Below are 25,620 nucleotides of genomic sequence, written 5' to 3'. Positions count from 1 at the left end.
AACTAGAATCAAGGACTATAATTTGACAACCGCTGTCAACAGTTGCACAATTTTCGGCTTTTTGTATTCTGAATTCATCTTTATTTTGACAGCTATGACTAAGTTATGCAGCCAGGCATTTAAGTTGGGCTTCATTTTGGCTTCAGTTTACCGCTCAAGGCACAACAAGTTACCTTCTATTTTCAGTTAAAACTGATGTCAGCTCCTGTTCTTGACTGTGGAGGTAGTTTTGTCCACTCCAGATGAAAAACATTGAATCACTGTCATGACAATATGGCAGCACGGTATCACCAGAGCATCCTGCTCCAGTTGTGTATGTTTGGGACCATATGAAATGTATTATTCTCCTCCCAAAATAATTGTGATTCACAATATTATCCCGATAATCATTGATGTGCTCAAAACAAAAAATGGCTGCAGAACATGCTGGAAGTGCTTTATCTCACATTTAGTCAAGAAACACATTTTTATTACATCACAGATAGAACACATCTCTTTTTAGTGAGTAATTCTTGAAGGCCTTTTTTTTTTAAATTTGGCTCTTTTTTCCACTTCTACCACGATAGCGACCTAGACAACTTTTTCAATTCACTCATGTGATGACATTCAGGATCAACGTATTGTGAGTTTCTTTTATTGCACTGCGGTAAATTTCTATATCGTCCCATCCATTGTTGTGTATGTCATTTTAATTTAAGCATTATTTGTCCTTCCAGAAATAATGCTGATATCTGGAACTCATGTCGGAAGTCGTGTATGAAGAGACAGCCACGATGATCGCAGCAGGGGAATTGCAGTCGTTTGTCCCGTTTGGCCGCGAGCACTGCAGGAACCATCCAAATGCCTTCAACCTGCAGCTCAGAGAGCTCCAGCCCGCCTCAGAGCTCTGGTCGTCAGATGGCGCCGCCGGCCTGGTAGGGTCGCTGCAGGAAGTCACTCTGCAGGAGAGAGAGAGGGTGAGATCTCAAGCCATTACATGGCTATTATATTATGATACTTTTATGAAAAGTAATTACTTCATTTTACTGTTGAAATTAGTACTGACTTAGTTTGTATTTTTTATTTCGTCCTTGTTATGTTGGCTGAATTGATGTGTTTTGATTGGCAGGAATGTTGGCAGCTGAGAAAAGGCTGCAAGGGAGTCAGGAAGGAGGATGTGGAGTTTGAAGAGGAGCTCTATGCAGCAGGAACCGTGGTGGTCTGGAGCCAGGGCAGTCGGACCCAAGGCTCCAATGTATATAAGGCCTTCACCGTCGACAGCCCAGTGCAGCAGGTCGGTTAACACTTCTACCGACAGACCATGTTGATTTCTCTGTCATTGATTTTTCTTTACCATATATTATACCATACCAAGTATTTTTTATGCAACTGGAAAATATAGATGGTAATTAAGGTGTCAGTTACATTTCATTCCTCTCATTAGATTTTTAAACAACAACATTGAGGTGTAAAAGTTTGTGAAAAAGATTTAAAGAATTGTGGCTATTTTTTGGAGCAGTATATTTAGGGGCGCTTTCACAAGCCACAGTCAGAGTGACATTTATACTTTTGATTTGTTTTCTATTTAGTCTGGTTAAGTTTCACGCTGCAAAATGGAAACATACAAAATTAAATCAAATATATTTGCTAAGAAGCTTACAAAGGAGCGGGGAAACACTACTTTCTAAGCACAGTGGAAGTGAATTTATAATTCTCGTCTTTGCAAACTGTTGACATGTTTTTTTATGATGTCCGCAGGCCTTATGGTGTAACTTCGCTGTTCCTCAGAACAAGAAAGACGGTACTGAATGGGCTTGTTGGAAACAATTCTTGTTTCAAGTTATCTATTAATGTACATGTCAGTTCGGTTGAAGTTCATCTTTAATGTTGTCTTGCAGAAGAGGAAGTGGAGCAGACGGTGTGTATCGTCCAGAGTAGCTGTGTCAATGTTCACACTGTGACCGGGAAGGATTTCATCTCACCTCTACCCTTCCAGGTGAGAGGGACAGTAACAGCAAGATTCACCAAACTTTGATCTTTTCCTTTGGTGTAACCGCAAACATGATGGTTATATATGCGCTAGGCATGGGACGATATGGACATTTCATGTCATAATTATACTATAACCAAAATATTTGTGCACAATAATATATCACAATATTATCCCCAAATTATCATCCAAAATATGCTTTAAACTCATAAAATGGCAATAAGACATAACAGCATAACTTTACCTTACATTTTGTCAAAAAATATTTAATTGCTTTGCAGATTTTTCTGTGACACGTCCTTTAAGTGAAAAACAATCTGAAAAAAGATAAATAACGGATGAATACGTAAAAGAAAAATAGCAGCGTTGTGTCAGTCTGTTCTTTTTTCTTTTTCACTTATCTATAATGTTTGTGAGCTTTTACAAGTCACTTGTGAGGGTATTCACGATTATCCTGAAATTCACTATAATCAACTCATGAGCTTTTTTCCCCTTATCACAGTCAGTGCTAAAATCCTATATCATCCCATAGTTGGGGCTAATGTTTGGGATCTCCTTCGACAGCATCAACAACCAATTCTGTTCAGTGTACTTAGGAATATTTATGTCATTGAGACCTGCTTGTTGACTTTTCCAGTCAGAAAAAAGTCCAAAGCTGTTTCTTTTCTAAATGCTGGATTGTGTGTGTGATTAAGCACACAGTAAGCGTTAGTCAGATTAGTGATGATCCTGGGGGAGGAAATCTGTCCGGCTAACCAATAATAATGGAGGATTTGGAACACTGACAATGGGAATGAACCCCATCGAGGTGTGTGTGTGTGTGCGCGCGCGCAAATGTGTTTGTGTGCACATGTGTGTCTAAGGCTCATGCCTGTGTGCATTGGTCTCATTAGTCTGTTGCACAGCAACCAGATGTAATTTGATTCAGGCATGATTTTCTACCAGTAAGTTGCGGAAACAGTGTTGCTCAGAGGTTTGTTTTTCTTGCTTGAGGCGTATGAGGTATGATGGTGGTGATGTGTTGGGTATTTTCTAGCGGAAAGTTTGACACCCTCTCATTACATTTTTAAATGATTAAAGAGGCAAGCAGACAACACGTCGCTATTTTGAGAGTAGGATAATCCTTGTGAGAGCCTTTTGTCAGAAAACGGCTCTGAAACCTCAGGGTGCAGTAACAATGGGGCTGTTATTGTAGTTAGTGTTTTTAGTGAGACTCCTAGTGGATGAAATACATGTGTTAAATTACTTATTAAACACTAATTATATCTATAAAAATGTCTGAAGATAGTGAAAACTGTCCATAACTGTTTCCTTGAGTCCAAAGTGACATCTTTTATTTCGCTTGTTTTGTCCAAGTAAAAGTCCCAAATCCACTATAAATATAATAATAATAAGAATCCAGTAATAATTACCTTCTAATCATCACTTATCATTTGATGAACTTTACGTAATTATTGATAAATTGGCAATAATTGAGCTGCGGCATTTTCATGAACCGTCCATACTGTCTGTAGTCATGATGTGTTTTTGAAAGGTGATGATATCCTAGCATCAATTCTACCCAAGTGGGCAAACAAATCAGTCATCGTTGGTTAAAAGACTTGAGGATCCGTCAAGGTGTAGAAATGTAATTTGTTTCTGTACTTAATCATTTTAAATTGAAACATACAGTTTTGTCGTTATTACAACGAAGCAACAACACAAAAATATGTTATAATGTCTCCCCTGTCTGTCCCCTCTCTTGTCTCCTCCAGGTCTCAAATGTCTGGGCGACAAAGTTCGGACTTTTGTTAGAACGAAAAAACACTGATGCACAACTCAGCCTCCCCGGGTACATACTGCACACTAACATCCCACACGAACAGATTACACTAACACAAACACCACACACTAACATTGCACTCTCACACTCTTGTACACAGTACAAAAATACTGCATTGTCACAACAAGAAGTGTGAAGAGATGCAATCGCACAAATCAAAGCATTCATGTACGCACACACACACACACACACACACACACACACACACACACACACACACACACACACACACAACGGAGGTTTAACTGAGCTCTTTCTCTCTACAGGGAAGCTCTTCCCACAGTGTTCAGCATGCTGCATCCTCTAGATGAGATCGCACCAGTTGTGTGTAAACCTACAGGTACGACACGCACACACACACACACTCTCTCTCCCCCGCTCTCACAATGTTTTGACCTGACTTTTTGTGTGTCTTCAGGTCTCTTTGAAGGCTCCCGTGTGCAGTATGTATCTGACGCCACCATGAAGATAGTGTTCAGCTGCTGTCAGCCCTCTGTAGTCGTCTCCTATGACACTGTACAGGGAACACATTCTGTCTGGGTGCTGCGCAAAGTCACACAGGATGTGAGTGATCACACACATACACACACACACACACACACACACACCATCAGAAACACAATGTCCACATTTCTAATCTGGAGCCTGTGACCTCCATCAGGAGCGCTCTACAGTCCTGCGGTGTCCAGCAGATCCAGTAGGAACTCCGATAGGTCTGATGGCGTCGAGCTTACTGACCTCTCATCTCCGTAACATCTCCCGCCTGGACTCCTCTGGTGGCAGTGGGGCCACTGGGCTCGGTCCTGGAACTGGAACAGGGTAATAGTCACATCCGTTTATACATGAGATGTCTGTCCTCCATTTATCCACTTTTGTTATTAAACCTTTATATGAGCCACTCTGTGGATGCATTATTGTTATTTTTTCATAACGTCAAGTACATCCACTAGTTTTCTTCAGGAATTTGAGGTAATGTTGGGGGTATGGGGCTATGAGTATTCATTTGATGATTATTTTGGGTGATGTATTCCTTTAAGAGCATCTCTGGTCTCTTGCTGTTGCGTGATCACATCCTTGTTTTTTGCTACTCCTACTACAGCTCTCCCCTCCACTACAGCGCTCTGCACAGCCACCAGAGCAGAATCATGACGTCTTCACCAGGATTACACTCCCGTGTTCATTCCCCGAGTATATCCAACATGGCTGCTCTCAGGTGTGGTTGTCTTTTAAAGAAAAGAAACAAATCATGATGAAGCACTGCACACTTACACGGGACACTAACACAACACGCTAAAGCTAACACTACACACAAACACCACACACTAACATAGACACGCCACACTTAAACTGCACACTAGCCTTTAAATCTGTTCAGTCTGCAAACGTGTGCTTCATCGTGTGTTAAATATCTCCTCACTGAAATGTCCCTTTCTCTTCCTCCATCCTTCCTTCGCAGTCGTGCACACTCCCCCGGCATGGCGGCTCCGTCCTTTTCAGGTGCGGCTCGTTTCAACACATCTTTCCACAGCCCGTCCCCCAGGGCGCACCATGGCTTTATCTCGTCGCCCAACAGTACGGTGAACGACACGATGCAGGTGCCGGAGATGGAGCCCATCGTACCAGACCTCTGCATGGAGCAGCTGTGGAGCGAGACGGCCACAGCTAGCTGTCACAGGTGATTACAAGGACTGGAAACAGATGCAGTCATTAATTATTGAGAAGAAATTATTGATCGTTTTGTTTTTATGTGATTGTCTTCTAAGTGATGGCCTTTACTCCGGCCAGTTCAGTAATGGGACTGCTTAGTTTTCTTAGATATTAAGCGACGTATATAATAGTCACTTTTTTTGGGCATGAATGCTAAAGTAGTTTACTAGTTCTAGCCTCTCATATTCGCTGGTTTTCTAACGTATTAAACCTGAATATCTTTGGGTTTGGACAGGTGTAATGGACTAATTAGATCTATAAAAGGTCAGCAGGTTATGAAATATATCCATCACTGTTTTTTTTTTTTTTTTTAGCTCAAAGTGAGGTCTTCAGATTTCTTGTTTTGTCCAAATGACAGTCCAACATCCACTAAAATAGCAATAAGAATCCAGTATAATCCAGTAAATAAACTTAGGACGCCTTGCAGAGATGGTGAATGTGTGTTTATCCTCAACATGTTGTTTGTTTTTGCTTGTTTGTTTCTTTTGGTCACTGCTGTTGTTTCATGTGTTTGTGTTTTTCAGGGAGATGAGCAGCCAGGCGTCTAAAATATTTCTGACGTCTGACCTATGTGAGAACCGCTACCTCTGTTTCCTGGTGGAGTCTCACCAACAGCTCAGGTCAGCAGACACACCATGTTACTGATACAGACTTCACCCGGCAGGGCAATTTGACAGTACATTTTTCGTGTGGCAGGATTGCAAATAGATTTGCGTCGGGTGGCGCTAATCAGGAAAATACATGAAATTCGCATGACGTCATCTATGAGTTGAAGCGAGACATTTGTGTGACACTTGTGAAAGCCTGTTATATCAGTCCAGAGGCCTGGGGCCTGTACTACGAAGCAGGATTTGGGCTTAGCGAGGTAACTTAAGCGTTAACTCTGGGTTTTCCGTCCTACGATGCTGGTTCACTTCTTACCGGGGTAGATCGCCATGGTAACTTACGCTACAGAGCTAACCTGCTCCGGAGCACGTTATGTTCCTGATAAGAGATCAACGTGGAGAAAAACACTGCCGACTTACCAATCAGCTGTCTTGGTGCGCGGATAAGAAAAAAAAAAGAAGCTTGGTGGATCGTGAGAGGGTCTCGTAGGAGAACTATAGAGTGTACAGAGACCGGCAAAACCCTTTTGTCTGTCCCTGACAATGTTTTATATGAGAGATAGAGATTCTCATCAGAGGGAAATACTTTTCTGTGTCAGTGTACAGCCTACTGACCACTTTGAATTATGTTTTTATATTTATTTGATTTGCTCCCAAGTCCGTTTTACACCGCCGGGATTGCAGCTGAAACAATTAGGCTGATATTGTCATAAACCACGTTATAAGAATACATCTAAGCAACACATTCATTATTTTAAAGTTATAAGTTTGGCCTTTTATTGCCGAAGGACATCATAAGAGTTAAAGGGACGAGAGAGAGCGACGACATGATTTAAAAGAGGGAGTAAAAGTACATGGGGGAGTAACTCTACCACTGAGCTATCAGCACAGTTTCCATGTTACTTTAATCAGTCAGATCTACTAGTGTCCTTATGATGGGGTAGTCATATTATACTACTACTAATACTATTAATACGACTTCCGCATTCACACAGTCGGCGAGTTTTTGCCAGCTGTCCTTCCTGCATTTGGCAGATGAAACTGTTGCCTTTTGCCTGCATTATTTAACTTTTTCGTATTTCTGTATGATTATGGTTCGCTCCTCGTACGTGAAATATGCCGCTCCGCTGCCGTAGACTGATCCATGTTTGTGATTGGTCAAATGCTGCAAACGCTGCCTCTTTCATGTGCACGCGCTCATAGCTGGACAGGTAAACCCTGGGTTGAGTTAACGAGTTGATAACCAGCTTCGTGTGACCGCTTATCTCCGATTGCCTTTGTTAGGGTTACTTAAGCTGGATCTCTGAAAGATACCCTGGGTATGTTGAACTCGCTTCGTAGTACAGGCCCCAGACCAGTCCATGTGGAAAACCAGAGACTGTCTACGGTCAGAACAACAAGGTCTCTGCTGTATTTATGTGTAGATGACCTCATTTGGAGTGTTAATGGAGCAGCTACAATGTTAGCATAGCCTAGCACCCATCAAGCCAGACTCCAGTCAGAAAACAAGCATTTTAAAAGTTGTTAGCTTGTGTTCCTGCAGACAGACCGAAGAAAGCATGACTTCACACTTTTTACAAATCACCATCATTATGTAGTTATTTCAGCATCCTTTTATCACAGCTAAATAGTTTATTTTGGCTTTATACAGCTGTGGAAAACCAGCCAACGTCTCTTGCTAGAGTGCAGCTTGGTGAAATTCCTCTGGGTGATGTTATGAACCCAGACAGGATAGGGTTTTATCCCCCCCCATCTGGCATGCCCAGCACGAAAGTAAACATGAAAATGAAATGATCGCGCGGCCATACTTATGCGAGGAAAAAAATTGCTTTGGGTAAACACTCCGAATTACTAAACTTTAATCGCTCATGTCTCTTTTTTCTTTTCTTTGTCACTCACTCCACTATCTCGTTGTCATTGTTTTCACAGATGTGTGAAGTTTATTGAGAGCAACAATACATCTCAGCTCATCTTCACCTCCGTCACCACCATCGCTGCCAAAGATGCTGAGCCTCTGCAGGTACACACACATTATTACACAGCGATTAGACTAATCAGTTAATAGGTCAATTCTTCAGATCAGAGGCTTCAACGTTTTCCAGGCCAAGGCCCCCAAGGCTGATAGTGACACAGTGGAGGGACCCCTTTTACATGTCGTATAAAATTGTGTTGCTTATTAAACCAGTCCAATGCTAATGTGTAGTGCAGCCCATAGTGCCATGTATAAAGGTACTTTGTAATTATGTATGTATATAATGCTAAGCCACACAATAATAATTGTTGACAGATTTACATATTTATAGAACATATTTTAATTCTATATTGGTTAGAGGTGTGAATCTTTGGCTTCACTTCGATTTGATTAACGATACAGTAGTTGACGATTCGATTCAAGGACGATTTTTTTTTTGTTACGAACCACGATTTGATTCAGTAACTTGTAACCAAAATTCTATATTCATGAAATAAACATGCAATAATGCGAGTGAGACTATCTGTATTCTTCTGAAAGGTGAAAAAATAACATTTATTCTATAAAGAGTTAACCCAATCAAACACTCATTCTACCACCACACCAAATTGACTCTTGGCTAAGCCCCGCCCCCTGCTGTTACTCCATCGAGCTGTCAGTGCTTCACCGACACTACATGAATCTCATTGAATTAAAAAGTGATTTGAAAGAGCAGCAGACAGAAGGGTCAACAATCTGCATCTAAAGGATATATATCCAGGATGTCACATGTCTGCTTTATGTTCATAAATGAATATAGTAAGACATGCAGTAGAGTTTTACCTCTGGCTCTGTATTTATTTATTTTAACCTGCATTGCCCCTAATGCGCCTTCGTATAAAATGTATTAACTGTTTAGCTCACTTTTATTAGCATGAATGCTAAAGTAGTTCACTAGCTTGTCACACGTGAATATTTGCTTGTTTTCTAATTAATATATCATAATTATTAAAATAGCTGAATAGCTTTGGGTTTTGGCCAGGTGATCAACAAAACAAGCAATTTATATTTTTCAACTTTGGGAAATTCTCAGTGAACTAAGAATAAAAGGGTGATTAATCTATCATGAAAATATTACTGTTGCAGTCTCAACATGTTTTCTGACAATATAACTGTTCCTCAGACTATAGACGCCATGCTGGTTCTGGAGGCCTGTGGCAGTCTGGTTCTCTACACAGGAATCACCAGGGTGAGGACCAATCTGTAGATAGTGATTAACAGACATGCTTATTTAAGTGAATCCATGTGTGATGTGAGATTCCTGTCCTGCTGCTCCTGTAGGTCAGTAAGGTGTTTGTCCCCGGGCTGCTGTCGCCCACCTTCACCCTGACCAATCACATCTCTCACCTCAGCACGCCGATGGAGCACGTGAGCACGCCGACGAACGCGTGCAGCAGGCACCTCCAAAGACTGGACGAGGTACCGCCATGCAGTGATCTTCTTCTTTTTAGATTTTTTTTTTAGGTTATGAGATTGTGCGAATATTACTTGACTTAAAAAGTGACTCCATTCCCTCTTTTTAAATGGAGACGCCCACTCAGTTGTTAGCAAAGAGCAGTGACAGGTTACTAAAGTAAGCTTATCAATAAGGTTGATGAATACTGTGAACCATAATTGCAACGGTAAATTTGGATTTATTTAAGTGGGATTATATATAAACTCCTTGAGAATGGTGCTGGTCCACCTCAAAGGTAAGGTTTAAATTTTATCCCTGAGGCAGTTGCTAATGTTGGGGCTAACTGCTACATTCACAGCTGTAAGGCTGGAGCTGCTATTTGAGTTGTTTTTTTTTCAAGTACATGCGGACAGTATTGGACCTGATACCTGACTATGGGTACAAGATGTGAATGCATAAGGAACTCCACTGGGAAGCTACAGAATTATATACAAATCTAAAAAAAAAAAGAAAAAGGGGAATAAAGTGAGAAACAATTTCCACAGAGCAAGACAATCTGTCATGGTAAATGTAGAGGCTTGATTTGGTTCCCTGTTGAAAATGATAAAACTTTAGTGCTTCAGCTAATCAGAAAATAATCTCTCTAAAACATTAAAGCATACAAACTGTTTTTCTACACCTATATCTTTTTATTTATCTACAGTCACATCATCTTGTCTGCTCACTTTATTTTCCTCTTCCTCTCTTTTTGTGCTTCCCTCCTTCACCTCCAGGCTGTTATGCCTTCACCAGTGTTAGAGCTGAGGGGTCCTAACATTAAACTCCACGAAGGTTCATTTTTGGAGGATTACAGTTTCCAACATGCCACGCCCTACATCCAAGCACTGCGGGACCCCGTCTGCAGCCGGGTCACTCTGGTAAGTGTGTGTGTCTCATTTATCCTCTGGTTGCAAAAAGAAATGTGATTGCATGGAATTCTCTGAGAAAATGATTTATTATCTCAGTGAACATTATAAACATGAGTTTATGGTCTCATTCTCTAGTTTCAAGTCTTCTTCAACCCAGCATGATGTTCATTTAGTACATTATGGTCCATTTAGAGTCCAACAGACCAGAAAGCAGGGGATGCTTTAGGGGGCGGGGCTACCACGCTACCACGCTACCAATGCAGTTAGCTGCTAAGATGACTTTAACACTTAGGTATAAAGTTTACATCAAAGATCAAAAAACACATTTGGTGGAGCAGATTGACCGGGAGGTCACTGGACGTCGCTGGGGAGTGTACTTGTCATTTCCACCGGATTGCCCGTTACATTGAGCGGTGACGAGTATGAAGCAATCATCCTCCGGTTGGTGCTCATGGTAAAAGAAAACAATGTCAAACAAGTAGATAGTAGCCCAAATGCATGATAAAATGCAATGGGGCAATGTCATACAACAGTGGTTATAGTATCGTCAAGATAATGTTGTCATAGAAACTCAGGGCACTTTTAATGACGTGCTGGGATGAAGCCCTATCAGGCACCCTGCGGCGCTCTGTGGACGCAGGCCCTGATTAGATATCTGCAGCAGAGCAGTTTGTTCATGAAGTCTGGGAGGTTGAATCGATCCATAACCTTTGACCTTCAAAAACTCCAGTTTCATTAAGAAGCTGCTGTTATGGCGCACAATGCAGAAAATAAACATGGTGGATGAGATTGATCTTTTCATGATATAACTGTATTCATAAAGTGGCTGAACGTACAGAGATATGCTTATATTCTGTGTTTGTAATGCAGGTTGAGCTTGAGCTCTGCTCCTTCACAGAATTTTTTTTTTTTTTCTAGCAAGTGGTTTGTGTGTGTTAATATTTGTGAATGGGAAGCAGTTAGTATTTCCACCTCCTGGCTCAGTCCTGTCAGACTTGGTAAAGACAGGCTCTTCAGCCGCAGGACTCTACAGAATACACAACAACACTGTTGACACTCAAATCATCAGAAACCGAAACAGTCTGCAGGCTGCTGCTTTTCCTGACATGCTGCCTCTCTTCATCGATTTTCCTTTTGACCCCTCGATGTGTCGATCTGAAGACTAATTGTTTGCTAATGCAGCTCTCTGGAGTTTTCAAAGCACCAGCTGCTCTCTGTGTGTGTTGTCAGCAGGTCGACAGTTTATTTTCTCATCAGGGTTCCTTTTCTAATCAGCGGTGACAAGAACAGGACCGACCCTGGCTGGAGAAAATGTGACGTTTAAGGCACATCATGCATCCTCTGAAACACAACAATTCAAAATCATTCAAATAATCTAGAGTGATAATGTTTACTAATTTAAATGATAAAGTCTCCTGCATAACCCCATTATAAAATGTGCAACATATTTCAATTAGGGTTAAGTAGGAATACTTAACCCTTCAAGTGATAAAGTGTGCGATGCAAGAATATTTTTACTTTACTGTGTGTCTGAAGACCGCCAGAAAAACACGGTGCAAGAGAGAAACCATACCAGTAAAACAATGGTTTTGGCAGTTGCTGGGAGACCGTGATGGTTCTGCATTGGGTTTACGTGTCGAAATGCAATTCAATGCCACACCGGTAAAGGGCGCTATGTTTTTTGTAAAGACTGACCGAACGACCGAGACTCTTGGCGTATATCGTCGTTAGCCTCGTTATAGCCTATTTGTTTACCTTCTGGCTTTAAACATCCACAATTTTTCAGAACTTGGTGTTTTATTTCTTTGTGCAAAAGCGAGAAGGTGCAAACAATAAAACGAGGTGCAAACAATAAAAGTAGCCTTTTAAAAGTTTAAATGGCGGTGTTTATGAGTGGAAACCGGATAGCGGTCTCCAGCGGATGTAGTTAGCGGACCAATCACAGCCAATGCTGCTGCGTTGGCGTTGCGTCGCCTCGACGCGCGTCTAGGATTTTTGGGAGGTGCACGTCAGGCCCTTGCGTTGGACGTAAGGGGGGTCCGCAAGGACGTAAGGGGTCCGCAAGCCCCCTTGCGTTGTGTTGACGCGGAAGCATAACTTGGGCTTTACTTGTAACTCCTGTGCTTTTCTCACCATGACAAGTCAACATGGCTGCCTTTAATGTTATTTGGTTGTCAAAGATATGATCTGCTGTGATATCTTTCTGTAGGAACTAAGCAGTGGCACAATGCTGAGGATCTCCATCCCAGAGGTAGCTACCTCCGAGCTAGGTGAGACACACACACACACACACACACACACACACACACACACACACACACACACACACACACACATACAGACATTTTTTCCTTAGTTGTTATTTGAGAAATAATCTCTATCCCAATCATTCTCTCCTGACACACTCATACAAAGACCAAAAACGCTTACAATTTAAAGTGACTATGGGTCTAGACATTTGTTCAACACACGTCTCCCTCATTCCCCCTCTGTGTCGTTGTCTTTCTTCACACTCGTAGTGGCTGGAAGTCCCAGTCATACTGGAGAACAGCATTCATGCTTATGTTGGTTTAAAGTTTCTTTTTGAACTTTTCTGTTCAAAAGAAAACGGTTCTGTTTGAACCTTCAAACGCCTGTTCCCTCGGGTTTATACCGCCGCTGGACATGTCACTCCAATAACCGCTTGCTGCCTGTGCATGGAAGACTAGGCCGTTTAGATAAAACATCAAAACATAACGTGCAGATGAAACACAGTATAGAAGGATATTTAAATACAAGTTATTTACCAGTGAAGAGAATAGAAAATAAAAACAAGCTGAAATTGGCAGTATCAAATGCAGAAAACAAGCATTTTAAAAGATGATGATCCGGTATTCAAACCCGAGTGACGTGAGGCGTTGATCGCTTTGCGTTTGCTGTGAGCGCAGCGTTAGACGAGGTAATGCAGCTGCTGTTGGTCAGTGATGCTTTCTGGTGTGTAAATGTCAAAAACACAAATCGAAAATCACCATTTGTTTGACCAAATACATCGATATGGATTGCGGAAATATTGGAGATTGACTGAAGCTAAACAATCATCAACGTCTAGAACCGTCATCTCACAGTGTTGATATTATGATGATGCAGTGGCGGCTCCAGAGATTTTCTGTTGCAGGTGCTACGGGGATGCTCAACACTTAAGAGAAGGTGCTTTGAATTTCGGGGCATTTCATTATGGCGGTCGCATCGGACCGCCCTTGGTATATATAGCTCCACACGCGTACACGCCCGCATTAACTATACTCGTTCCACGACTATAAGCATATATGTAAATGAAAAAGACTATTCAAACATGACATTAAAATATAAATATAAAAAAATGACAGACATTTCTTGGGGGTGCTGGGCGGGTGCTATGGCTATTATAGGGGGAGCTACAGCACCACCTAGCTCCTCCCTGGCGCCGCCACTGTGATGATGTATTGATCAGCCCTTCCACCACTGATCATGATTCACATTTCCATGTGTAGTTCTGAAAAAGTGAAAATGTGATCCACAGGAAAAGGTTTTCATATTTCAATCCCGGTATTCATTTTTCTTCTTTTGATCTATTTAACGTCTTTGTTATCTGTGGTGGACTATAAATACATGAACTCACATCTTTATTATCTCCCTTAGGAGCTTTACTTTCTACCCAACAAAGATCAAATTAACCCTTTAAATGAAGCGTGTGAGTAATTATCTGCTCGGAGAATTAGATTGGAAGCCTCATGTGCATGGATGAATTGAAAGACATGTTCACATGGGACATGTATTGTGTGAGAAACTCCGTTAATTAGCAAATTAACACCATCGGTTCCTCTTGTCAATATAATTCACACCTTGTCTTTATATGGTTGATCAAACTGACCTAGACAAAAAGCATAAAAATATAGATATACTGTATGGAATACAGATTATTTTTCATTGAACTGAGGTATGATTATTATTGTGTGTGAAACGTTTGTTTGGCTTTGTTTCCGTTTGTAAACCTGCTCGTGAAAGAGTTGACTGTTGGGAGGTAGAATAAGCTTCAGCCTAAACTTTTCACAATGCTTTATTGTTTTTTATTAAGTTGTATGTGCTTTTAATTTGTAAATGGATAATAAGGACTCAAATGAATTACTACTAGTGGTGAAATAGAATCTCAAGTACTTCAAACCTAATGTATTTGTTGCACGGTAGCAATACTAGAAAATATTGCGATACCCTCGTTAAAATCTGTTTGATACCCTGTTTTGTTAGACGCGGTACTTTAAGTATGACTGTTTTCATGAGTTGTAGCAGTTTAAGGATTAACTAGCATAGCTAGATAGAAGGAAGGTGGAACAAATAAATGCATTTTTGTGTTTTATGCTGGTCTCTCCGTCGGCCCGGGTTCCTTCTGTGTGGAGTTTGTATGTTCTCCCCGTGTAAGCGTGGGTTCTCTCCGGGTTCTCCGGCTTCCTCCCACAGTCCAAAGACATGCAGGATGGGGATAGGTTAATTGGTGACTCTAAATTGCCCGTAGGTGTGAATGTGAGAGTGAATGGTTGTCTGTCTCTACATGTCGGCCCTGTGATAGACTGGCGGCCTGTCCAGGGTGTACCCTGCCTTCGCCCAATGACAGCTGGGATTGGCTCCAGCCCCCCCGCGACCCTAAAATACAGGATAAGCGGTAGAAAATGGATGGATGGATGCTGGTCTCTCCATAGCAAGAAGTAGCTGATGACCGAGTACTCAGGAATAATTGATATGCAGTACCCATACCACATATTTGACTTTTGAGTGTATCTCAATGGCTCCCTGGATCTGCTCAGATGTCATTACTGCTCTGACCACGAACCTTCACCTTTAGTAATCTCTCCTTTTTCTTTCTTCTAAAGCCTTCAGCGTCACTAATGTGCATAACTCTACCCCTGTGTCTTAGCCAAGTGCTGCTCCCCATTATTTAGTAATCGATCTACAGACGAAGCTTTCTCCCTCTAATGAAATGGCATTTATCCACCTCCTCCCTGACCTTTCCCACACTGGATGTCCAATTAGGATCGCCTGGTGACGTTGATTAGGATACACACTAACACTAATTACTGCTGTATCGGTGGTTCTTCTTTAATTTCCTTCTTTTGTTTTCTCGTGTTAAGTACAAGAGGCCAAAAACAGGATCCAGATCAGGGGGGGAAAAACGGTTATTTTTTTCCAAAGCTGACGGTGAAAATGCTTCCACCGTCAGATAAAACCCCCGTCATTTCCAGAGTATCTTCCACACAGCGACGTATCTCTGAGTGAAACAGGATAGGCAGCAGGAGATAACATTTTTTAAGTTGATGATTGAAAAGATAAAATCTCAACCTTCTCCAGCTCTGTGCTGTTAAAAGTTATTGTCAAGAGTTTATTTAGTTTATTCTTGCAAAGAAAGGAGACAACACCGTTATAGCTCTTCAGCTTGCATCTGGTATTTTCTCCATTTTCACATTTTCTCACCCATTTGTCCTCTCATTTATTTCAGTGAGGAAATGCCTTCAAGCCATTCGTTTCATCCTGCCCAAGGAAGCTGCCATGAAGGTTTGTACTGCAAAAAGAAACCACGTCAGGTCACATGCATCATTCTATGGACTTCTATGGCATTTTTATCAAATTTTATTTTGATCAAATTTGAGGTTGTTATTATTTATCATGATTATCTGTGCTGGGAGCCAACGGCACGCTGCTGGAAGACCAGGCCATATCGCTGAGCCCGCTAGAGGGAAGGGAGGCAAAGGAAACGAGCACCAGGACTCTAGCAGACTGTCAGACCCTGCTGCAGTAGAATCAGAGGTTTTCTGGGAATCTGGTGCACAGAAACCCGACCGCTTTTGTCCACGGGGACCGCCAAAATCAACAAAAAACTACTCTTTGTAGCTTAAAATAAAAACAGAGCACTGCTGTCACTTCCATGTTGTGCTATGTGTCTGCAAATGAACACATCTTTGCATCAAAATAAGACTTAGATTATAAGATTTAAACTTAGATTATAACTCTTCTACACTGGACTGCAGTGTAAACATGACTACCAAACATCTTGATCACCGGATGGCTGGCTGCTCAGAAAGCTCCTCTGCGCACCAAATCAAGCGCTTCTTAAAATATGAGTGGAGCGTCTTAATGTCAACAGTGGATGATGTTCATTTAATTGTGGGAAGCCAACATCGTGATTGATATGTGAATAATTGAGGAGCCGTAGCTGGCATACCTTTACATGTTCGGAGAAGCAATGTCACAACCATTGTGCCAACATGCTTCACAACTCTCATTGTTTTTATTTAGAATAACATACATTAAAATGGATATTAGCATTTTCTTTGCCGATTACTTGAAGCCATTAATTTCAAGTTGTCTAATTTAATGAATTGTGTGCAAACCATTGTTCCGCAGGTTTTGGTGAAGTGGTACAACATCTACAACGCCCCCGGTGGTCCCAGTGCACATGCAGAGTGGAACCTGTTTGTCACCTGCTTCATGACACTGATGGGCTACAACACGGAGCGCCTGGCATGGACGCGGAACGTGAGTCAGCTCCACAAGTGTTCCTATTTTAACGTCGACCTCTAATTCACATGTATTGACCTTCCTCTCGGCCCTCCCCCTCATCCCGCAGCTGCATTTTGAAGTGCCTCTCTCTCCGGTGATTGCAGCTAAGAAGGCTCGTCCCTCTGATGGCGGCTCTGAAGAGGTGTGTGTGATGAATTGTATTGTCTTATTATAGACTTTATTATTATCAATATACTGTATTATTGGATTGTTATTATTAATATTGTTATCTGGTGCTTATTATCTCAACGTCTATAGATGCTCTTAATTGTTACATGTTTTATTAGAACATAACGATTTCCAGGCCCAATAGGGATGAAAAAGTACTTTATCTCTGAAAGTTTGGGGAAATCCTGAAAATAAAAATAATTATTTATTATAATTCAAAGTGACTTTGTGGTGTTGTTGGCATTTGTTAGGACCCAACAAGCAACATAAAATCAGTTCAATTTGGTAATAAAAAGTTATTTTATTCCAAGGAAAACACGCAGCCAGGAGCTGAACTATAAAGAAAAAAGGATGGATGCTGTTTAAGACAAATACATCTATATGACCAAAAGAGAGCTCTGAAAGTAAGAGGGTTGTTAAGTCATCTGTGTGTGTGGTTCTTACAAACATCTGTCAGCTGGAGGAAATCCATGAACCACATTAACCTGAAGATGTGGTGATGCTTTTGCAGCCACAATTAATATAATTAATTACACAAATTTGTTGAATACTCGTTTGTGATTGGTCAATCATGACTAAGGTCCGTCGTTTCTTTAAAGCAGGTTGCTGCTGTGAGTAAAAGGCCGTAGCTCTAGACGGAGTTCTGATCTAAGATTTTCAATTAAATCATCTTTTAATAATAATAAACAAATAATTAAATCAATGAAATCATGTTTAAATCAATGAAATAATCTTTAATCAATAACATATTTTCATTAAGTAGCTGGTTGTTAAGTTGGCTGATGTAGAGAGCGGGTCATTATTGCGAATTGAACCCCTTCAGAGTGATTTGGGACTCTGACCCGCAGCTGTGGGGGTTTGTTCTTCATAAATAACCTGCTTGCTGTAAGTTATCCCCTTTATAACACATTGTAGTTTTCCCTTCTGTAAACAACAATCCAACATTCTGAATGTTACACTTGTTTTGCTGCCTTTTTGTCCCTCCGCCTCTGATCTCATCCCCTCTCCCTGCAGGACCTGGACTACTTGCTGGGGTCTCATTACCAGCGGCAGACCAACTCCCAACCTGTCTGCTCCACCAACACTCTCACCACAGACACTGTGAGTAGCTCCCTCTGGGTGGAGTGGTTTTACCGCATGTCGTTTGGTCAGTTTCTTTCACTGAGTCAATTTTACTGTGAGATCGGCATTCAAATCTGGAAACGATGGCTGAAGATGGCAGGCAGCCGCTGTGCGTCCTGTGTGAACAGCCCAATGGGTTTACGTCTAAATCAGTATTCATCAAACATGCACACAGCAGCGTTGACAAATCCGACATGTTGTAAACCACCATGCTCGTGCACATTTGGGGTCATAGAGTGGCAAAGTCCCGCCTTTCTATTTCCGGTACATGAGACCTCAATATGAATTTCTGATGCATGTATTCCTATGGCGAGATCGAAATTATTTTCTGGTCCCGTTTGAACTTTTTTAAAGTCTCTGTGTTCCGCTCTCAGGACTTGTAGCTTCTAACTGAAACTCTGTGGTCTGTTAGTACTTTCAGGAAAAGTAAATGTACACCGTTTGTCTTGTCTAGCTATTTTAACTTCTCTCCTTCGTCTGCCGTCCTAGGCGTCACCTCCCTCCAGTCCATCTATGAAGTTGGACAGTTCAGCTCCTCTCTTCCCTCACATTCCCGCTCTTTTCTACGTCCTCCATCTGCTCTATCAGGAGCTGCAGCTGGATGAGCTGCAGAGAGCCAGAGCCTCATCGCTGGTCTGTCTGCTGCAGCAGCTGGCCAGGTAAGAGTGTGTGTGTGTGTGTGTGTGTGTGTGCGCGCGCGCGTGTTGTAATGGTCAGAAGCAATGGATGTGAAACAAAAAGCAAGAAATGTTGCTTCAACATTTAAGTTTATAAAACAGAGAATTTATCACAACAAACAGATGCTGGTCTACTTTTCATTGTTTCCAATGAAAGCGTGTGTGATCGAGGCTCTTTAGCGACGTGTGCTGAAAAATATACTTCAATGACAAAAAGAGAGCAGGTGAAGTGGGAGGGTGAAGCGCTCTTCACAGTAATTGGCCTGTGTTGGTTAGTATGTGGGCTGATGTGAAGTATGGTGCACTTTTTCACTCTTTCTGCTTTACGAGAGCAACCGGTAAGGCTAAATAAAGATCCACGTTGTTTTTATTAGCATATTTGGGGGAGTTTGGGAATTTATCTCAAAGATTTGTGGAAGAAATTTCTTGTTATCCTTTTAAGATGACATATATTTTTTTAAATAAATCTGATCTTATGTTCCCACAAGGTGCGTACTTAATACCGTACAGTATAGTTTTTAGTTCCATTAGTGTCCATCCATCGTCTGCCGCTTATCCTGTATTCAGGGTCGCGGGGGGCTGGAGCCGATCCCAGCTGTCATTGGGTGAAGGCAGGGTTCACCCTGGACAGGTAACCAGTCTATCACAGGGCCAACATGTAGAGACAGACAGGTAACCAGTCTATCACAGGGCCAACATGTAGAGACAGACAGGTAACCAGTCTATCACAGGGCCAACATGTAGAGACAGACAGGTAACCAGTCTATCACAGGGCCAACATGTAGAGACAGACAGGTAACCAGTCTATCACGGGGCCAACATGTAGAGACAGACAGGTAACCAGTCTATCACAGGGCCAACATGTAGAGACAGACAGGTAACCAGTCTATCACAGGGCCAACATGTAGAGACAGACAGGTAACCAGTCTATCACAGGGCCGACATGTAGAGACAGACAGGTAACCAGTCTATCACAGGGCCAACATGTAGAGACAGACAGGTAACCAGTCTATCACAGGGCTGACATGTAGAGACAGACAGGTAACCAGTCTATCACAGGGCTGACATGTAGAGACAGACAGGTAACCAGTCTATCACAGGGAGACATGTAGAGACAGACAGGTAACCAATCTATCACAGGGAGACATGTAGAGACAGACAGGTAACCAGTCTATCACAGGGAGACATGTAGAGACAGACAGGTAACCAGTCTATCACAGGGAGACATGTAGAGACAGACAGGTAACCAATCTATCACAGGGAGACATGTAGAGACAGACAGGTAACCAATCTATCACAGGGAGACATGTAGAGACAGACACGTAACCAGTCTATCACAGGGCTGACATGTAGAGACAGACAGGTAACCAATCTATCACAGGGAGACATGTAGAGACAGACAGGTAACCAATCTATCACAGGGAGACATGTAGAGACAGACAGGTAACCAATCTATCACAGGGAGACATGTAGAGACAGACACGTAACCAGTCTATCACAGGGCTGACATGTAGAGACAGACAGGTAACCAGTCTATCACAGGGCCAACATGTAGAGACAGACAGGTAACCAGTCTATCACAGGGCTGACATGTAGAGACAGACAGGTAACCAGTCTATCACAGGGCCGACATGTAGAGACAGACAGGTAACCAGTCTATCACAGGGCCAACGTGTAGAGACAGACAGGTAACCAGTCTATCACAGGGCCAACGTGTAGAGACAGACAGGTAACCAGTCTATCACAGGGCCAACGTGTAGAGACAGAGAGGTAACCAGTCTATCACAGGGCCAACATGTAGAGACAGACAGGTAACCAGTCTATCACAGGGCCGACATGTAGAGACAGACAGGTAACCAGTCTATCACAGGGCCAACGTGTAGAGACAGACAGGTAACCAGTCTATCACAGGGCCAACGTGTAGAGACAGACAGGTAACCAGTCTATCACAGGGCCAACATGTAGAGACAGACAGGTAACCAGTCTATCACAGGGCCAACATGTAGAGACAGACAGGTAACCAGTCTATCACAGGGCCAACGTGTAGAGACAGACAGGTAACCAGTCTATCACAGGGCCAACGTGTAGAGACAGACAGGTAACCAGTCTATCACAGGGCCAACGTGTAGAGACAGAGAGGTAACCAGTCTATCACAGGGCCAACATGTAGAGACAGACAGGTAACCAGTCTATCACAGGGCCGACATGTAGAGACAGACAGGTAACCAGTCTATCACAGGGCCGACATGTAGAGACAGACAGGTAACCAGTCTATCACAGGGCCGACATGTAGAGACAGACAGGTAACCAGTCTATCACAGGGCTGACATGTAGAGACAGACAGGTAACCAGTCTATCACAGGGCTGACATGTAGAGACAGACAGGTAACCAGTCTATCACAGGGCTGACATGTAGAGACAGACAGGTAACCAATCTATCACAGGGAGACATGTAGAGACAGACAGGTAACCAATCTATCACAGGGAGACATGTAGAGACAGACAGGTAACCAGTCTATCACAGGGAGACATGTAGAGACAGACAGGTAACCAGTCTATCACAGGGCTGACATGTAGAGACAGACAGGTAACCAGTCAATCACAGGGCTGACATGTAGAGACAGACAGGTAACCAGTCTATCACAGGGCTGACATGTAGAGACAGACAGGTAACCAGTCTATCACAGGGCTGACATGTAGAGACAGACAGGTAACCAGTCTATCACAGGGAGACATGTAGAGACAGACAGGTAACCAATCTATCACAGGGAGACATGTAGAGACAGACAGGTAACCAGTCTATCACAGGGAGACATGTAGAGACAGACAGGTAACCAGTCTATCACAGGGAGACATGTAGAGACAGACAGGTAACCAGTCTATCACAGGGAGACATGTAGAGACAGACAGGTAACCAGTCTATCACAGGGCTGACATGTAGAGACAGACAGGTAACCAGTCTATCACAGGGCCGACATGTAGAGACAGACAGGTAACCAGTCTATCACAGGGCTGACATGTAGAGACAGACAGGTAACCAGTCTATCACAGGGCTGACATGTAGAGACAGACAGGTAACCAGTCTATCACAGGGCTGACATGTAGAGACAGACAGGTAACCAGTCTATCACAGGGCTGACATGTAGAGACAGACAGGTAACCAGTCTATCACAGGGAGACATGTAGAGACAGACAGGTAACCAGTCTATCACAGGGAGACATGTAGAGACAGACAGGTAACCAGTCTATCACAGGGCTGACATGTAGAGACAGACAGGTAACCAGTCTATCACAGGGCTGACATGTAGAGACAGACAGGTAACCAGTCTATCACAGGGCTGACATGTAGAGACAGACAGGTAACCAGTCTATCACAGGGAGACATGTAGAGACAGACAGGTAACCAGTCTATCACAGGGAGACATGTAGAGACAGACAGGTAACCAATCTATCACAGGGAGACATGTAGAGACAGACAGGTAACCAGTCTATCACAGGGCCGACATGTAGAGACAGACAGGTAACCAGTCTATCACAGGGCCGACGTGTAGAGACAGACAGGTAACCAGTCTATCACAGGGCTGACATGTAGAGACAGACAGGTAACCAGTCTATCACAGGGCTGACATGTAGAGACAGACAGGTAACCAGTCTATCACAGGGCTGACATGTAGAGACAGACAGGTAACCAGTCTATCACAGGGCTGACATGTAGAGACAGACAGGTAACCAGTCTATCACAGGGCTGACATGTAGAGACAGACAGGTAACCAGTCTATCACAGGGCTGACATGTAGAGACAGACAGGTAACCAGTCTATCACAGGGAGACATGTAGAGACAGACAGGTAACCAGCCTATCACAGGGAGACATGTAGAGACAGACAGGTAACCAGTCTATCACAGGGAGACATGTAGAGACAGACAGGTAACCAGTCTATCACAGGGCTGACATGTAGAGACAGACAGGTAACCAGCCTATCACAGGGAGACATGTAGAGACAGACAGGTAACCAGTCTATCACAGGGAGACATGTAGAGACAGACAGGTAACCAGTCTATCACAGGGCTGACATGTAGAGACAGACAGGTAACCAGTCTATCACAGGGCTGACATGTAGAGACAGACAGGTAACCAGTCTATCACAGGGCTGACATGTAGAGACAGACAGGTAACCAGTCTATCACAGGGCTGACATGTAGAGACAGACAGGTAACCAGTCTATCACAGGGCTGACATGTAGAGACAGACAGGTAACCAGTATATCACAGGGAGACATGTAGAGACAGACAGGTAACCAGTCTATCACAGGGAGACATGTAGAGACAGACAGGTAACCAGTCTATCACAGGGCTGACATGTAGAGACAGACAGGTAACCAGTCTATCACAGGGCTATCACAGGGCTGACATGTAGAGACAGACAGGTCCATCCTGCATGTCTTTGGACTGTGGGAGGAAGCCGGAGAACCCGGAGAGAACCCACGCTTACACGGGGAGAACATGCAAACTCCACACAGAAGGAACCCGAACCCGGGAATCAAACCCGGGACCCCCTTATTGATTTGCATTATTAATTTGTAATAAACACATAAAAAATGACTATAAATACCTACAAAAAGATACATAATTGAATGATGGAAAGTATAGGGAGGCTGAAGAGGGGATGAAGGACTTTTTTCCCCAGTATGGCCCCGGGGATTAAAAACGATTGATTATCTGATGTGGAGCAGAATGTTAATTACTCCTGGCAGTTAATTACTCGGAGCAGGTGTCGAATTAATGCACAAAAACAAGTTAAATGCCACAGAGGGTCTTTGAGAAAGTGCAGCCATTTTTAGATTTGTTTCAATGTCTTGCAGCAACTTATTGTCCAGCGGTGCAGAGATGGACGCTTTGAAAGACCTGCTGCGATGCAGACTTAAAGGGACAGTTGTTATGTTTAATTGTGTGTGTGTGTGTGGGCCTAGATTACTTTGAAGAGAGCCTAGATTACTCTAAACTCCAGCTACAGCAGTTAATCCACCGACTGACCCCACTTACATGATTTAACATGTTATGTTCGTGTATAAGACCATACGGGAACATATTATAGTGTTCCTATTATAACTTTTGTCTTTTTGTTTGCAGAGACCTCCAGCTGGAAGAGTATGTGGATCTGTACTGGAGAGACTACCCCACATTAATAGGTGGCTTCACGGAGAGCTGCGTCATAGACCAGGGTAAGACCCGTCTGATAGTCTCATAAGGGCCTCAGGTCAGGAAACGGAGCAGACTTGTTGTAGAGGAGGCTGCTGATGGAGGACGACTACAGCTCTCGTGGTTCTTTTATATGTCCGGGGTTTTGTGGTTTAATAGTCTTTTATTCAGTGAAGTGACCCAGAAATAGCAGTGATGATGAGAGCTGGTTGAATTCTCCAATTTCAAGAAGACAATTGATCAACATGACTGACAAAATGAACAGATCATCACGTATTTTTATTCAGTCCCACTAACTGTGACTACTGGAAACATGTGACAACCATTCACTTTCACTTTTGTTACTCATCATTTCTACCAATATTATATCCACCTTTATATAGCCTGCATGAAACAACATGTTAATCGAACATGTCGATCGATTCCTGGCGTCACGATTAATCGATTCTGAATACATTTTCGATTCAAAACATTTCGTGGTTCAAAATCGATTTTTGAATTAGTACATGCTTCAGGATCTACTCGAATGCTCTTTGAACTACCTGCAGGGCTGTTCTGTTGTTCTGTCCACTTCTGTATATAATTGCTGCAACGTAAAGGCACATGCCAATTTGACTTCCTCTGAAGGGAGTATTTCCTCAAACGAAGGCTTTATAAATGTTGAGAAAAGTTGTGATTGTCCCAAGCCTTACAGCGGTTGTATTAATTGCAGGGTTTTTTGTGTTTTTGTGCTATTAAGTGCGTTCTAAAACATATATTTTGCCTCGTTTCTCTCCTCAGCTCTAATTGGTCAGATGCAGCGTCCATCCTTCCTGAGGGCGGAGCCTCCTTGTGTGCTCAGCTGGCTCAGTAGCTGTCTGAGAGGGGAGGAGAGTCCTCCTTTCCCCAGCCTGCCGGGCATCTGTCACAGGACCAGGCTGCTGGTTCTGGTACGACCTTACATTTCAATTTGACAACCGTTAAATGTGGAGAATCAAATCACAACTGGCATTTCTTTGATTGTCTTCAGAAATCACAGGTCGAAACAAGTAGGAAGATAAACTTGGGAAGATATGAAAATTTAATGTCAAAATGACTCTGGTAAAATTAACGTTACAGCGCGAAAAGAGGCTTTTCTACATCTATGATCCAGCATTCGGATCATAGAAGTAGAACAGTCAGTTATTAAGACCATCAGGGTGAAAATGCTAAATATACCCAAATCTATTAAATAACAATGAATTCCCATGTTGATCGGTGTAATCTCAGTCAGCATCTCTACCTCTCCTCTTACACCGTGCAATAGCATTTGTTTGTTGCTACTTCAACTCGACTTATTGTTTGTGTTATTTTTAATCTGTATTGTATTTAAACATAAACAAAACTAAGAATTTTTACAGTACAATAGGAAAGCCAAACTCACCCAAATCACATAGCTCACACAATCAATATATGTTCATATTTATTCCCATGACATAGGAAGTGAGAATT

The 25,620-nt window shown here is 42.5% G+C and overlaps 1 protein-coding gene across 2 annotated transcripts in view; it reads left to right on the top strand.

Annotated features, from left to right (window-relative positions):
- The window catches only part of anapc1 (anaphase promoting complex subunit 1), a 59,017-nt gene that overhangs the window by 709 nt on the left and 32,688 nt on the right, over positions 1–25,620 (top strand). For both annotated transcript variants that reach the window (XM_084020859.1, XM_084020858.1), the window contains exons 2-24: positions 717–956; positions 1,109–1,273; positions 1,738–1,780; positions 1,878–1,975; positions 3,724–3,800; positions 4,058–4,131; positions 4,210–4,355; positions 4,453–4,610; positions 4,891–5,004; positions 5,248–5,466; positions 6,023–6,118; positions 8,033–8,123; positions 9,238–9,303; positions 9,396–9,533; positions 10,284–10,427; positions 12,628–12,688; positions 15,925–15,980; positions 16,830–16,961; positions 17,053–17,127; positions 18,168–18,254; positions 18,765–18,934; positions 24,082–24,173; positions 24,931–25,079. In XM_084020859.1, the coding sequence (XP_083876985.1) occupies positions 741–956; positions 1,109–1,273; positions 1,738–1,780; positions 1,878–1,975; positions 3,724–3,800; positions 4,058–4,131; positions 4,210–4,355; positions 4,453–4,610; positions 4,891–5,004; positions 5,248–5,466; positions 6,023–6,118; positions 8,033–8,123; positions 9,238–9,303; positions 9,396–9,533; positions 10,284–10,427; positions 12,628–12,688; positions 15,925–15,980; positions 16,830–16,961; positions 17,053–17,127; positions 18,168–18,254; positions 18,765–18,934; positions 24,082–24,173; positions 24,931–25,079 (2,667 nt within the window). In that variant the 5' untranslated portion in view covers positions 717–740. The remainder of the gene's footprint in view (positions 1–716; positions 957–1,108; positions 1,274–1,737; positions 1,781–1,877; positions 1,976–3,723; positions 3,801–4,057; positions 4,132–4,209; positions 4,356–4,452; positions 4,611–4,890; positions 5,005–5,247; positions 5,467–6,022; positions 6,119–8,032; positions 8,124–9,237; positions 9,304–9,395; positions 9,534–10,283; positions 10,428–12,627; positions 12,689–15,924; positions 15,981–16,829; positions 16,962–17,052; positions 17,128–18,167; positions 18,255–18,764; positions 18,935–24,081; positions 24,174–24,930; positions 25,080–25,620) is intronic.

This window comes from Eutrigla gurnardus (genome assembly GCF_963514095.1).
Source record: "Eutrigla gurnardus genome assembly, chromosome: 11".
NCBI classification, from domain to species: domain Eukaryota; kingdom Metazoa; phylum Chordata; class Actinopteri; order Perciformes; family Triglidae; genus Eutrigla; species Eutrigla gurnardus.
Note: the sequence above shows the minus strand (reverse complement) of the source record. Positions and strands in the feature narration are given on the sequence as shown.